This window comes from Pundamilia nyererei, unplaced genomic scaffold (assembly GCF_000239375.1).
Source record: "Pundamilia nyererei isolate P.nyererei 1_Seehausen unplaced genomic scaffold, PunNye1.0 scaffold00028, whole genome shotgun sequence".
NCBI classification, from domain to species: Eukaryota; Metazoa; Chordata; class Actinopteri; order Cichliformes; family Cichlidae; genus Pundamilia; species Pundamilia nyererei.
In genome coordinates this window covers 3,913,678-3,930,078 of record NW_005187429.1, presented here as the reverse complement: position 1 = coordinate 3,930,078, position 16,401 = coordinate 3,913,678, and the positions used below count along the sequence as shown (strand labels likewise).

General features: G+C 41.9%; 1 protein-coding gene across 2 annotated transcripts in view; it reads left to right on the top strand.

The window, feature by feature from the left end:
- The first annotated feature begins 10,123 nt into the window (after positions 1 to 10,123).
- Positions 10,124 to 16,401, top strand: part of LOC102192572 (teashirt homolog 1-like) — a 32,770-nt gene continuing 26,492 nt past the window's right edge. Inside the window, exons 1-2 of one of the 2 annotated variants that reach the window (XM_005728524.1) lie at positions 10,124 to 10,709; positions 10,879 to 11,478. In XM_005728524.1, coding sequence (XP_005728581.1) covers positions 11,439 to 11,478 — 40 coding nt within the window. In that variant the 5' untranslated portion in view covers positions 10,124 to 10,709; positions 10,879 to 11,438. Of the gene's footprint in view, positions 11,479 to 16,401 lie in introns of both variants that reach the window. The other variant, XM_005728523.1, reaches the window with a different exon arrangement.

The window sequence follows — 16,401 nt, the reverse complement described above, 5'->3', positions numbered from 1 at the left end:
CAAAGCTTGTTATATATTAATTTCTCAAAATGTTTGTTTTAAGTGAAAAAAATACCACCATGGCATCTAGAGCAGGGCAATATGACCAAAAATATTTATCACGATATACATTTGAAAATTTGCGATAACGATATAACTGATGATATAATTGACACTAGACAAAATACTTTACAACTCCTCAACTTTATTAGTGCAAAAAAACCCATCAATGTATTTTCACTTAAACAAGCAGCTGTTTTTATGTGGATTAAAGTTATATAAAAATTTAACAGTGCAAATGCAAATTCCTTGCTGACAGTTTAACCAAAAGGCATTTCCAGTGGAAATCGGCCGACATATCCTCAGCATAACCATGTATAATATCCACAAAACTTAAAAAGAGGTTATACACACACAATACAGTAATATTATGTTGAAGCACAGTACGTATCACTCCGCGAGACTCCTGCCTACGATAGCTGTAATGCACCGACAATCCATCAAGCGGTGCGGCTTCGTAGCTTAGCAAAGTCGTACTGAAACATTTGACAGATTTTTGAGCGCTGTGTACCACATAAAGTCGTTTCGAGGTCAGTAAACACAACCAGAATTCATACATAAACAACAAGGGATTATAAGCAGAGTGCACATAAGTGGTACGCAAACGCGCATTGCACCTTCTTATCTGGTGCGCGTCTTTTTTTTTTTTGACAGCGACCACTTATGTGCACCCCTGATTATAAGGGGCATTGTTGATTTTCAGAAAAATCAAAAGATTGATTTTAAGTGTGCCGTATTTTCCAAAAACACGGTAATAACGACGGCCTGCTAGCATGCTCTACCAAAAATAGTGCTTTATTGTGTATCATATGGACGATAGCTAAACCAGTTCCACACCACTGAAGTTGCAGCATTTTTACAAACCAATTCTGGTTCATCCAACGATCCGCTTTCGCCCTTCTCATTCTCTGTCACCGCCATGCTTTTTCCGCCATGTGCGTATGAAAACAAAGGCACTGCGCATGCGTGTTTTACCCATATTCTATTGCGATATTTCATTTTCTTACCATTGCCCAACATTATACCGGTATTACCGTGAACGGTATGATATGGCCCAGCCCTAATGGCATGTTTGGGGCTTTCTGCTTGAGTGGAAGACGCATGAACTGCATGGACATGAACAGCATTAAGGTTTTGCATGCAGAAAAATTGTATTCAATCATTTAATTGTATAAAAGACACATTGTATTTGTTTTCTTGGTTTGCATTTGTGGCATTTCCATTCTTTTAGGGTTAAATGCACATTAAGGAGCTGGGTGTGCTTAATGGTACCCCCACCTGGTTGTGCCTACAGTAGCTGCAGTTTTAAACAAGCAGTATATTTACACATATATCAGTGACTAATGCACGGCCACTGTACGTCTCTGCAGAACAATATGGCTAGTCTGTGAAATGTCAGATTGCTAAGCTCAAGAAGCAAAATGTTGGCTCTTTCCTCAAGAATCCTTGCATCGCTTTAAACAAACTGCTTTCCTTGGCTTAATAAAGACTTAAACTGACATGAGTGATGGAAGAGACTGACATGCAATCGAGCTCTCTTAATTGAGTTTGATGCTCCCTGATTATGACTTTAATTCATATAATTAAAAAAAAGTTCACATGGTAGTTGTAGTAATTTGTGTTGCTTTACTCTGGTCTTAATTACATTATCGAAGTGAGTGTAAACAAACTGTCTGTGGTCTGGCCTCTTGCGGTGCTCCAGTGTCACAAAATTATTAGAGAATTTCTCCGCCACCTCGCTGAATTAGCGCTCGCAACTCACCGAAACCGATGAGCCAGAAGCGACGCCATCGCTCAGGAGCCACACATCACCGGCTGACGACTGCAATCACTGATGGGAGAAGACGGGCTTGGATTTAACCAGGCTGCCGCCAGGATGTAGTGTCAGTGAGGGATTGGCCATGAAGGAGTGTTGATAGCTAAAACATTTACCGTGAATCCAGCTATAGTCATTTTTCACACGGGCGAGGCATCATTGATCAGGACGATATCTCGCGCAGGGGAAAGTGTAGTTAAAGGCACATGTTTAACAAGCTTCACCGGCATTTTCCAAAAACGGTCACAGAAAGACTTACCATTTATATTCCGAGCAAAGACAGAGCCCCTTTCCATTTCTCAGATCTGTCTTTTGTCAGAGCGCTTTTCTTATAAAACACCTTCCTCGTATCGGACGACGTTATCATGCGAGATTCTGCTCTTTGATGTCGAAATTAGCTCCGCTTCGAGTCCTAATGATTCTTATCTTTTACTATCATCCTGCCCGTGTCCCTTTAAGACAATGCCACTGTGCAATAAGAAGGAAAGCCCAAGCCTCCAATAACACTACCACTAATGGAATTGCAATATGCAAAGCTATGCTAATTTTATGCATACTGTCAACCTACATAGTGGCCGTTCTTCATCCGTTTCAAAAGATGCGACTGCAATTAGACGACAGCTGATTGAAATCATTTGCCTTTTTATGATTCCGTTACTTTTGAGAGCTGACAGTGTGTTGTACAATTCACTGACAGTATGTTTTCACCGCACACACAGATTAACTGCTAATATTGACCCTGACGCAAACCAACGGGTTGTACATTTCAAACGAGATGCTCGCTATCATGCCGGTTTGCGTGCGGTGTGTCATTTACCGTAGTCCCTGATTACCTGGTGATTTATGCTTTATATAAGGCTCGGGGAGCTTTCAAAGACACACGTGTACCATACCTTTACAGTGACTTAACATGTCTGAGACAGAGGAATTGAAATGATAGTTTAAGGGCTGCAGGGAAAAGAGAAGACTTATCAGTTAAGACTTGCTTTGTATGTAGGATATTTTTTCCCCTTCTCTCCTTGGAAGGCAGGGTGCAGTTGATGAATTCTTAAGCAGATCTTGCTGATAATTGTATTTCATAACTGTCATGCGGAGAGGGACTGTCCGCTGAGAAGCTATTTGTGTCACTGCATCTCTCTCTCGCTCTGTCTCTCCCCCTCTCTCTCTCTGCAGCCTCTTCAATAAAACTCAAATCACGACAGAGATTGTTAAGTCTACCTCCAAGATTATTAAATCCAAATGGAGAATTTATGGGTGACACTTCATAACAATTAATCTGAGATGCTTGATTAATAAAGTTTGCCCACCCCAGCCCCCCCTCTCATTCTCTTCTTCTTCTACTTCTTCTTTCTCGCCCTCCCCATCACTAAAGTTGTCCTGTTTGAGTGGGATGGAGGAGGAGGGGAAGAGACGTACGGGTGGCAGGATGGTTGTCACGGACGACATGAGTGTCATTCTTTTTGATTAATGGAGCATTGTGACCCCGCCCCTAACCCCCCACCACCACCAACACACACACACTCACACACGCCTCTTTCCCGAGCATGCCCACTCTCACCTCTGCTAGGGCCCCCCACACATCCACCTTCAATAACAGGTAAAAATAGATGTGGGCCAAGTTATGCTCTCCCATTTACTCCTTTACTAGACATGATTTGATGGTGAGGGGGGGCAGAGATAGGAAGGACAGAAAGAGACAAAAACTACACAAAGGGCAGGAAGATGGAAAGAAGGATAGAAGTGAAAAGGACAAAAAAATTTAAAAAGATGGACCTGTTTAAAAAAATCTGAGAGAAGGGGTGAAATGGTTAATAAATAAGGGTAAAAAGGAAAAAAGCAACAGAGGAGACAGAAAGACAGGATTTTTTGGAGAATGTCACCTACCTAACCTTGTCACCATGTTAAGTCAGCTGTGATTAATTAGTTGAATGAGACTGAGCAATTAGGTCAGGAGTTTGGGTGTGTATGAGTATGCGTGTGTGTGTGTGTGTGTTCATGCATAACTTTTATTTATTTATTTATATCAAGACCATTTTATTGCCAAACGACAGAATCTGGGAACAGAAACACGTTTCCTCCTTTATTTGCCTCCCTGACAGCCTGTTTCCACTGCTCACACGCTCCGCTTGAATCGCAGACACGTTTAAGTAGCGAAAGCCCATGTACAATTTCAGGCACTTTCAAAAACACAACGTAGATGTTTTTGCATTAATCATCTTTGAGATTTGTACGTCTCCACGTGCAGGTTTGCCGAGATTTCAGGTTTTGCTGTAGATTTATTTACAGCTGGTGCTTTGTTTGCGATACATAAAACCGAGGCAAACATCTCGATGCGCGAAGGTTCTGTGACGTATTACGGCTAAACTGTGGCCCTAGATTCGTTTAAACGAATGTGAGGATAAGAAAACCCTGGGACAAATCCTTGAACCAGTAAAGGCTTACAAAAGATCATATTTAACAATGATGGCTATATATTTTCCTTTTTGCAATTAAAGAGTCCCTCTGTGTAATTTAATGCTTCTTTTCAAGTGTCGGCTCCCCTGAGACTTGGCCTGTAGCTATGCCATCGCTCTTGGTGATTATCATTAATGAATGTCGGCGAGGACCATCCCTCAATGTGACTAGGGAGGAAACACAAGCCCTAATTAAAGGTTCCTATTCATAAATATATGCCTCAAACTACACAGATCGACCGGCGCTATGCACACAAGTCATGTTAATGTCAGAAAAGCACCTTTTTAAGAGCATTTTCTCCCTTAATGTACGACACACCAGCTGCGGTGACAGATTTTAGCAGCCGAAAGCCCCGCAGCGAGGGATGTGTGCAATATGAGATTCGCAGATTTAAATTCAAGAGTAAAAGGAAAAGATTAGGACGCCCTAATTTGACACACGAGAGGACCTGATGACAAAAAGGCTCGATTTCTATCTATCTATCTATCTATCGTCTTACTGCCCGAGTTAGCATTAAGATGTAGTTCTTGCAGACTGCTTTACGTTTTACCGCACGCGGTTGAAAGGAGCTCATTGTGCTTAGAAGTCAAAATATAAAAAAATTCACAAAACGAAATGTTATACAGGTTTACATGACGTCACTGGAGATGAAAGTAATCCCGACTGCTTGTGTACTCTCGCTGAAAATCATTTTAAATTGCTCTAAATGTGGACTGACGACTGCTCTCGTAAACCCAAATTGGTTGCGTTGTCACACCAGTTTCCCAGACAAAGCTACTGGTAATTGTTATGTGAAGAAGATAATGTTAACACTGAGGATAATATTCCACATTCTGTCTGAATGTTCTTTTTTCTCCCCCCTCCCTCACTGACATTCGAAAACTCTTGTCGGAAAAAGAGCTGGGAGAGACAAACATTTGGCTGCTTCTCTTTCCTCCTTAATGGCTGAAAAATGCTAATTGGCGCGCACGTGTCAAGGAAAACAAAAGGCAAGGGAGGAGGAGAGGGAAGGAATGTGCGTGTCAGAGAGGCTGGTATTTTGAAATGTGAAATATGTCACTTTATTCAGCCAAGTTGGGACGGATTTTTAGCAAGGTTGTTTGAGGAAGTGGGAAATCTCGTCGTTTACACCGTTTGCCTGAGTAACGTTTGACCCGTGGTGGTGTGTAGCGTTTAAATAGGGGTTTTTTTTTCTTTTTTTGGGGGGGGGGCATCCTGATGCTCTGCATTTACTTTGCTCATACTTTGTTTCCGCCACAGCTAATGTAAACAAGCTGAAGCGGCTCAGTTCAGGTTCTGCGTGCTGTAAAATAACACCTCGAATCCCTCCGAGACTCCAATCCTTTAATAAACTTGCATCTGTCACCGCTGCACCGCACTTCATCACGTTCTTCGTCCAAACTGACAGAATCAAAAAAAAAAAAAGCCCAGGTGGGGATTACAAACCTTTAATTGCATTGTCAAAACTACAGCAACACATTTTTTTAAACTCTTCACTTTAAACAAGTCATGGAAAAAGTAAATCTCTATATCAAAAATATATAAAAAAAAAAACCCTCTCCTTCACTCCATACTCACACTTGGCATTTTAATTATGCAGTCTTATCTGATAGATGTGGAGATATATCTCGTGTCAAAGTTAGAGCCTGTTCTTTATTAATTTTTTATTATATATTCTTATATTCGGGCTGTCAATGATTGTCGGGAATCTGATAGGACCCTTCATTGATTGAAGATTATTCAAGATTATGAGGAGAGGTATTATCATAAGCCGTGAGCTTTCAACATTCGAAATCTTAACTTATTTGAACGATTCTAAAAGCAAAGATTACACCCTATTTCAGTCCACTATAAATGCGTTTATGAGTCCAGCAGTGTGCCCTGCAGACGGTAACAACACCCCCAACAGCAAATCTGCAGTGCACTTATCATACTTGTATGCCAGCAGAGCCCAAACCTTTTGACATCAGAGGTCTTTGGCTGCAAAAAGCTTGAACGGTTAGCCACAGGCCAAAAATATGCAACGCCGCATTAATTATTTATAAATATTAAGAGGAAGGCATTAAATTCATGCTTTTTTCCAGCAGGATTTTTTTTTCCAATAATCTTTGCCATTAGCATGATTACATAAAATAGATCCTTAAACTGAAATGATAAGCATAGATTTTTCAGAATAAAAGCACAAATGAATGCCTAAGGGTAACAGATATGTTTCTAAAATGTGAATAAAGCAATCCTGCAGATTATGTTAGTCTCAAAACCTTTTTAGTATTAATAATTTATCCGCTGATATACATTTATAGTTCTGGTGTGTTAACTATCATTTAGCTTATTATTAAACTAACTGTTGGTGTGGTCCATTGTGTAATTCATCAAATGGGAAAACATTACAACAATTCCTTCTTAAAGTACTAAAGACATTTACAATTTTTTTTTATCTCTCAGATATATAAAAGTTTTACATTTTGTGTAAAAGTTTCCCATTTAAAACAAAAGTCAAACAAACTTTAAATTAAAGTGGCAGAATTAACAGAACGTCACAGTTTGCGTAGCCTCAATACAAACTGACACTGCCCACCCTCCCCAAAGGAAAAGTAAACAAACCGTGTGTGGCCTAAACACATATTTTTATTTATTTATTTTATTTCGATTTTTTTCCCCCAACAATGCTCTCTAAGATGCTGACTACGATGACAAAGATGATAACAAATGGAGCACAAGAGTTGAAATAGTACTGAAGGAAAAGATAAAAGAGGAAGAAACTAAGAGGATAAGTGGAAGACAATGGATGGATGAATGGATGTTTACTGTGTTGTGTGTTTGAGTGCCAAGTACGAGGGTACTGTGCACAAATTTGATCAAAATGTGAAAGAACAAACCTCAAGGCATAAGTGGATTTATTCACTTTTTTAACAACTTTAGATTCTACAAAAATGTATTAGACGGCGTACAAAACTAGGTCTAAATAGTAACAGAGCCCTGCTGTTGAGCTCTCTTATCATTAGTATAAACTGAATTTAAAAATGATCATTACACTGCCTGGAAACAGTAAACAAATACACATATAATTTCCTACTTTTTCCTCAGTGTTCTTTATGTATACGCCAGTCCGGCATATAATTCACAGATTACTTTTGACTGCAGCTAGAGCAACAACACAGTCGTTATTAAAAGTAACAGCATTTGCTCGGCAAAATAATTGCGTTTGGCATTATTTGGTCATCTGAGACTATCAGTGTTTTCAAAGTACCTCACCTGATTTGACAACCCGCAGGACTTGTTTGCATTGTGATCCGCTAGACTGTATAAACAGCTTTGCTTTGCATCATCATGTCAGACCTAGAAAGAGGAAAAGGAAGGAGACAAAAGGAAGCAAAAACTATAACGTATGTAGATATACACAGAGGCTGCATGGATGTTCTCACAGCTCTGAGAGGCTATCTCCATGCAGAAAACGCGTGACATGTCATCGTGCTGTCAGTGAGCTGTAGTTAAGTGGAGGAAGGTGCTTTGTGTGTACAAGTTGGGGGTGGGAGGCGGGAAACAACTGTTTCTGTGTTTGGCAATTCTCGTTCGCACACATGGACACGAGTGGCTGAATCACAGTTAGAGGATCTACTATAGCGAGCAGTTTGGATCACAATCTCCAAATCGCAAGACACCGACTTTCACTTGTACACCTAACACCCTATATGTTAGGTGAGAGGTTACACGGAGAGGGGCATTTATTAAAAAGCGCGTGTGTGTGTGTGTGTGTGTTTCAACAGGCTGTTGAAATTCAGCTCCAAGGTCACTAACGTATACGCGTCCTCAAACAAGATGAGGGAATAAGAGAAAAAGATGGGAAAAGAAACAATACTGCAGCGTCTCAGTGCATGTGCAGGGATGTTTTAAGTGCTGAGATGGCTCTCTGCCCTTTTCCCTGAACCACACGTCCCCACCCCGGCCTCAGATCAGCTCTTGCACGGCCGTCTCCTCTCTAAGCCTTTTGCTGCCCCTCCGCAAAATTCTTACAGATGCAAAAGATCAAAAGTTAATGTCAATTAATCTATTAAAAAATTTTTTTAAACAACTATTACATTCTTTCTATTTCATATTTCATCATTATTGACTCAATTCAGATTAGATTTCCGTGACCTCTTTGTAGTATTTTAAAGTTCAGCATATATCTGAAAATGTAAAACTGATCAAACTTTTGTTTTTCATTATACTAGTATTGATGCTTATTGCTGTTTTTTAGCAGTGGATTAGTTTGTGGCGGTGGCTATGCAGCCAAACTGGTTCTATATTACTGCATTAATAGCTTCATCACAAAACACAGCAATGCAGCATGAACATATATAAGAATAAGCAAAGGTAAGATGTTTACTAGTTAGTTAATGGCAACAATCAGAATTATTATAATGAGGATAACATATACTACAAAACAATAGATATTAAATCATTACATTTGTTTTCCAGTAAATGTGTGTTCACGTTCAAAAATGAAGGAAATGAAACCTACTAATCAGTCTAAATAAACAGAAATGTGTGTGTGTGTGTGTGTGTGTGTATGTATTTCTATTCCACAGCTGTGTTAGCTTTATATGAAAAGCACCATAAGATGGAGAAACGCAGCTCTCCTGTCTGTCCGCAGACTCTGAGATGGAAATATTAGTGACGTAAGTCTGTTCCATCAATCAGCAGCCAGGCAGGGACAGACAGATGTTGGGGCGGTACTTGGTATTTCTTTTACCATATAATAAGCCACCTCAGACGTGTTCCCTGCGCAGATTAGGAGTTCTGCAGACAGATAGGAGGCTTGCTCCAAAATAAACTCGTCAGTCGAGAAGCAGAAAACTTCTCTGCTGTTCGTGATCCATACTTACTACCCGGTCACTGTGAACACGCCAAATTACCTGAAGGATAAATTAGGAAACTCACCCGGAATTAGTCAAAGCGGGAGTGGAACGGCTGGGAGATTTGTTTTGGGGTTTTTTTAAAATCCAGTTTCTTCCTTGATCCGGTCCAAACCCTCTGCTTTACAGCCTGAACTGAAGCCGGTGTAGCTGGATGAATAATAAGTCCGACGCCTGGCTGCAGACGGAGCGCACACAGTCTGTGCCAGATTTCATGGCATCCAAGTTATGCTGTGATTATCACCGCACCCTCTATCGGGCTCAGTGTAAAGCAAATTTCAGACTTTTCCTCCTCTCCTTCACCGTGCTCCTCGGCGCTTGCCGCATCAGTCGGCTATACCATGATGCCTCATTAGAAATAACACTAGCCGAGATTGTGTGCTCTTTATAAACACTTTATGGTGGATAATAGTTAGGATGGAGTGTAGGCTATTAATGGAGCCTCTTGCGGATTCAGAGCCCCTCCCCTTCCCTCACCAGAAGCCCCACTTTAAAAAGGTGTAACGAATCGATCTTCAGCCTTCTTTGTCCCCCTAAAGAGGTCACCAAAAATATCCACATTTTTTGGTTTTGTTTTTGCAAAACTTTGAGACCAAAAACTGACAAAGGAAATGCTGCAGCAGCATCTTATCTAGCTGAAAACTCAAGTGCAAACATTATTTTTTCCTGTTCTCCAAGTAAAACGTTGAAAGAAATTTATATTCTTATACATTATTAGAAAAAAAACCCTCCAGATTCCAAGCAGCTTGTAGTTGAATTATTGTGTGTTTGATGCTTGAAGTTGCAAATCTAACAGTTAGCCTGGCCTGGCAAATATCTTCTTTATTATGTAGGATCAATAACATCTGCCTGGTGCTTCAAAAATAATCAACAAATGTATTTTCTGTAGGTAAAAGATATGCCCCGAGTCCTCATTTCACTTAAAACTTTATTTGGCTGTAAGTTTGTGTAGCAGTGACTGTTACATCAAATATCTCTCTCACACAAACATACACACACACACACACACACACTTTTCTTACTTTTCCAGGCACCTCTCATTTCTATTGTCTGGAAACGAGGTTGCACATCGCCTCCTCGTGTGTCCAGGAACAGGACGCACCTTTCTTGGGGACAGCAGGGCGTTGAAATGAAAGCCGTCCCAGTGAACAATTAACAGCCGCAGATTGACAGGTGGGCTCTGACTGTCAGGGTGACGCTTGTGGAGGGGTGGAGTAAAGGAGAGGCCGGAAAGGCAGCTGGATGTGTCTGTCTATCAGTGGGAGCTGTCGGAACGCACCACGCATCACCAATGTGCGCACATTTCACTGCGGAGAAATATCCGGGGACGCTCCTCCTTGCGCCTATAAAATAAATAATAACAATAAATAAAAATCAGGGAATAATAACAGCTGAGACCCGGAATCTGCTCGCTTTTTTCCTCTTTCTATCTTTTTTTTTCTGTGATGACTTTGTGACAAATTCGTCAAGTGTCCGTGTTGACAGTCGGGCGGTAAGCGTATGTGAGTAGCCTGTTTCTTTATCCAGTGGGTGCTTTCAGGGAGATGGGATGTGAGTTGATTGCTCCGGGGTTTCCACACGCTCACACTTGACTGATTGACATACACCCAGCCCGCCTAACGTGTCACTCTTTCCTCTCCTTTTTTCTCCCCTCCTGATTTCCTCCTGTAGCTGGAGGAGACCGGAGCTGTGGCACCTGGACGGAGGGAGAGATCGCAGTTTTGGACTCATCTTCACCGCGGAGTGTGAGTTAATACGCACGAGCCGGATCTCCGTTTTCTTCACTCTTGTTGTTTACGGGGGGATGAAATTGTCCAGCCAGCGGGGCGAACGTATTTTTGATGGAAACGAGGCGACTGGCTTCAGGCAGCTCTCCCATATAATCCCTGCCCGACAGACTGAGATCCGCACGGAGCTTTCTGCTAGTTTTCAGCACGCCAGCCTGCGATGAGTTCTTCTGGCAGAAGTTAAAGGACGAGCCCCCATTTTTCCTTTTGATTTTCTTTCTTTTTTCTTCTCTAAACGATCCGCATCGTTTTCCTCGCCGGACAGCCCGATAATAACAACGATCAAAATAAATCTCAGAAACATTTCTTCAGCATCGTCCCCAGCCGAAGAGCCCAATGAACGGCTGCTGGCTCTGATTTCGTCGCCTTGCGCCGGTTTCCTCTCCAGCTCGTCCGCTATTTTGATCTCTGCATGAAAAGTCCAGCGGAAAGTCTCGCAGCAGCATGCCGAGGAGAAAGCAGCAAGCACCGCGGCGGTCAGCAGGTAAGCCCCGGCTCTGCAACCGAACACTCCCACCCCCCCACATCAGAAAGGCTCCAGCACGCACACTTCGCTCCCTCCCCGGGTAGGATACAAAGCCAGGGATCAGCACAGATGTGTCTACCCCGGACAAGTTCACGCAGTAGCTCCAAAGGCCTGATGCAGGACACGATATAAGCGCTCAAAGACCACACGTCCGTGGCTTATCGGTGAATTGTAGCTCAGAGTGAAGCAAAACAAATGTGAAGTTTAATCTGCGCAGTTTTCAACACTCAACCCAAAATAAAGTTTATTTAAATAACCTAGAGCGTAATCTCCGATCTCTATTGGGAACGGTAGCGTGTCCTTAGTTTAAGCAGCCATTATTCAGTGCCAACTTTTCCCGTTAGAAGCAAATGCGCTGAGCTGCACTTTAGTTTCAAGCTTTAAATCTGATCCTCCACTAGGTTGTCAGCATCCAAGTTCTCCAAACAAAAGCTCATCTTATCTCATTTTTACAAGCTTACGTGCTTGATGCGTTAGTGTCAAAAAAAAAAAACAAGAAAGAAAAGAAAAAGAAAGAAAGAGGGGGGAAAGGGAAAGTAGCGTATTTTCAGCTTGTGTTCCGCTCTGGGATTGCCATCCTTGATTTGATGCTTGATTGATCGCCTGTCATGCGACTGCCTTTGATCTATTCATTCCTGATAAACATCAGTAAATCATTCACCATAGAGACACGCATGCGCCCGGCAGCTGGACTCCCTCAAAGGATAACTTTTTGGCCCCCGCAGAGGAGCAAAGAAAAGACAAATTGAAAGAAAAGTTCTCAAGCGGGATAAATACTTTGCGTTTAATACCCCAAGGGGGAGGGAACAAGGGAGGAGGGGTGCTGGGGCGTAGCAAGATCACAGGGTGAACTCCTATGGTCACTTCAGACCTGACCTCGTGTTCATCCTGCAGAAACAGGAAATGCTGTTTAACTTGAGTGCATCTGATATTAAGCATGGATAGAAAAGTGAGGAGAAGTTGTTCTGGAAGTCATCAGAGGAATCTGATTGATTCAGTGTGGTATAAAAAATGCAAGTTTAGTATAATCAAACTAACAATTGCTAATTAACTTTTCCAGTTTTGGCAGGCTGTGTATTAGCTTCCTAAATATGAGATGGAAAACTGTAATCGCACTCTATAAACATAGCTTAATGTGATTTAGAGGAAGGTGTACTGTGAAGTGCCAAAAGTCCTGTTTTCATTTGAGAAAAGGGAAAGATCAGTGAAGTAAATTCCACTTTAACAGCCTGACTTTTGACAGTCCGGCCTACGTGTTGTCATTAAGTTGACCAGACGTGAGCTGCTCTGCGAGAGAGTCGCATGTTTGCCTGATTCCATTTGATGTCCCTGCGAGAGACGGCTGTGATTGACATGCATTTCCAAATGACGGGGGAAAGAGGAGCCTTTGAAGTTCATGCAGTAATGACCAAAGCCGAATAAAACAGCTGTAGAATGTTAAGCAGGCAGTGGAAATGTGAGGTTAAGCAGACTTAATCAAGGTTGTGACGGGAAGACTTTGAACTCGGTGGGGCTGTAATTTCTAATTGACGCGAGGCTTTAGTGATGATAGAGAGAAATGTGTTTGAAGAACAAGCCTGCATGGTGAAAATGAATAGTGGCGGTTTATATACCTCTGCCACAGCTTTGCTAGCGAAAACCCCCCATAGGAGAGCAGAAAACATGGGGGGGGGGGTTATGTTTTGTCTTTTCCAGACTCTTCTGGTCATTTGGCTGAGCTCTGAAGTGGCCCCATTCCTGCTCAGCTTTTGAATATTGATTCGATTGTCTGCTTTTTCTGACAGACACATACATCACAGGCAGTAATGGTCAATCCTAACTTGGCAGGCTTTGTCTCGACATTATTTCCAGTACTTGACATATGGTCAATCCAAAAACTTTTAACACCTCCGCTGATGTGCGTGTGCCTGCGTGAGACTGTTTCCTCAGTAAAACGGTGTACACACCTATAAACACAGGCTATTTTTATAATGCATTACCAGATATTTCCACAACCCAGATTTGTCACTTTGGAGTTGCACTGAAACAAAATGTTGCATATGCTCCTCAGAGAGAGAGAGCGGGAGACAGGGTTTCAATAGCTCTTTGTATGCCATTTCAAATGGGCTCTGTTTCATCAGTCACAGTGATGATTTTAGACCCTGTAATGGCGCTGTACCCTATCTAGTTTATGACCAGTGACAATACATCAGTGTTCTTTCATTTGGAACCGCATTACTGCATCTGTTAGTTTTGGCAGTTGAGTTCAGTGCAGAGCAATTTGAGCAGTAGAGACTTTTGCTGCAGTCATTTGTCGTCATTTTCATTCTTTCTTTCTTTCTTTTTCCCTTTTCTTTTTTCCGTCTCCCTTCACCAAAGTGCAGCTATGTACATGCATTCCTTGAGTAATTAATGGAAGCTAAACAATGCAGCGATGTGAAGTAACAATAATCAAGGATGAGAATACACAAGTGTGGTGAGAGATTGATTTGTAAAAATAAACCACACTAAAAGAGCAACCTGTGTGGTTTTTCTTTTTAAATCTTTATACGAACAGTTTGCTGACTTTGCCCATGCTAGCTTAAGGTAAAACAGCTGCAAAGAGTGCATGTGTTGCCATTGTGCCAGTGTTGCTTTAATTTAAGTGCAATTAAAGTCGGGCCTGAAACCATTACCCAACAATTTAAACGTCACCAGCGAGTTTAGTTGCTTATCAAACAAGAAAAATATCCAACACTGACCGGATCTTGACTCTTGTTTATCACAGGAAATCCAACATCTTTGGGTTTTGCCTCGTTTGGTCGCATTTTCCTTTGTATTTTTGGACATTTTGCAGATTAACCGATGAGTCGAGATGGTTAGCTAAACCATAAAAGGTTTAAAAGCACACAATCAATGCTACAGACTCTGACATTAACTTAAGCTCGTGCCACTTTTTAAAGAAAAGGACCTCTTAGACTGTTTAGTAGCAAGGTTGTCTTCAAAAATGACAGCACGTTCTATATACTAGACCAAGATAACCAGCGTTTAGTTTAATTAGCAGATAGGCGATACTTTATATAACATTTACAGAGAAGACATAACTCTAGATTTGCCTCGATGCAGAGGTCACAGGTTTGATTGCTGCTTGAAAATTAATGGTATTGCCGCATGTCTCATCCTGCCTCTAGTTTGCCAACCGCGATATCTTAAATCAAACACTGTCACTCTAAGTAATGAATCTGTCAACTAATCATTCAACACGTGAGCGTGATTACAGTGTGACACCGTGTCAGATGTATTCCTCGGGATTTAAAAAGGTCTAGCTTCAAGAAAAGAAAAAAATAAGGACGAAAGGATCGTCTTGATTACGTACCCCGCACCACGCTCACTTTTACTGGCTGAAGTAAAAGAGAAAGAGGAAGAGGGAGCACACTGTGAAGTGACCAATCCACTGTGAGCTGAGCAGGATGCAGCTCCATAAATGTCTATATACTCACGCGTGCCCTGTTTTCAGTTCCTGTTCGCAGTTAAAAGCCCAAGTTTCGAAAGATTTGATCCTGATCCTGATCCTCATCTCCTCTGACAGCCGAGCGATCAGTTCCTGTGCTGACAGAATTAGTGCAGGTCACGATGAGAGAGAAAGATGCTGCTACGCTGTTAAACATGGCTGCGTGGCCCTTTCAGAAGACAGTAATTGGTTTTCCTTTCCTGCTCTCCTGATAAATTTGTAAGGTAACTGAGTAGGTTTGACTGTGTAGCTAATTAGAAGTTTAGCACTCTAAACATAAATCACTCAGGTTATAATCACAGACTGTGGATGCTGTTCTTTTTTTTTTTTCTTTCCTTTTTTTAAATATGCATCATTCGACGTGCGCTGTAAACTAACTTCACTGCTACATTTTAATGATTTCTTTGTAGCTTAGCTCTACACATGTTTAATTAAAGCACCGTGCAGCATTCAGCTACACCGAAGCCACAACAAGCCAGGATGCACACACATTGCCTAGCCCTGTGAGCGTCTTCACTGACATCAGCGGCTGCCTTCTTCTCTCCTAAATAGATTGCCCTATGCTGCCACTATCTCTGCCTCAAAAGGAGTCTCTTAATTATGACTCGGGGGGTGGGGGGTGGGGCTTCCCTTCTCCTTGACGGCATCGTTAGCTGTGGTCCCTAATTATCCAGGTAGCTGACAGATCAGTGACAGGTCCACCGATTACTGCTGACAAATTCAGCAAGGTGTCAAGTCTGCAAGCTGCCTTGATAAAAATCAACTCGGTATCACCCGCTTCTCATGTGCCCACCTCAGTTGTTCAAGTGTAAACTCAACAACAGCTGAGGTGGCTCCGAGTTTGCCTGCAGCATCACGTGACAATCAAAAACGCGCCGGTGACAAAGAAGCCGTTGCTCTGATCGTGGGTAACTCGACTCAAGTAGCCATGCGGTAGGCGTTAGAGGCCTTTTAATAGTTTAACGTGAATGCGGCTTTCCGCGAGTGTGAGAAGATTTTCTTAATGCTCTGCCTTTCCCTCTGATCTTTCTGCTAACAGCCTTTTGGTTTGTTTGACAGAGCAGGAACAAAGTTCCTAGCCGAGCAGCGTTAATACATTTTGTTGTTGCTACTTGGCATTGTATTCCTCTGCAGGAATTTAGCTCGCGGCGTCTGTCAGCTGAGAAACAAGCACAAAATGATGACTATTAGAACCTTATGTTAGTTTTATCGGGATGCTTCTGATAATGGATTTAATGACATTTGTCAGGGTTTGAAGCAGTGCTGAGAGGGGGAAAAACATATGTGGAGTGAAAAGTGTGTTTCTTGCTGTGAATGTGTGTGTGAACCAATCTGCATCACTGGGCAAGATGAGGAGTTTGCTCAGCCCTGTGTGTGTGTGTGTGTGTGTGTGTGTGTGTGTGTGTGTGTGT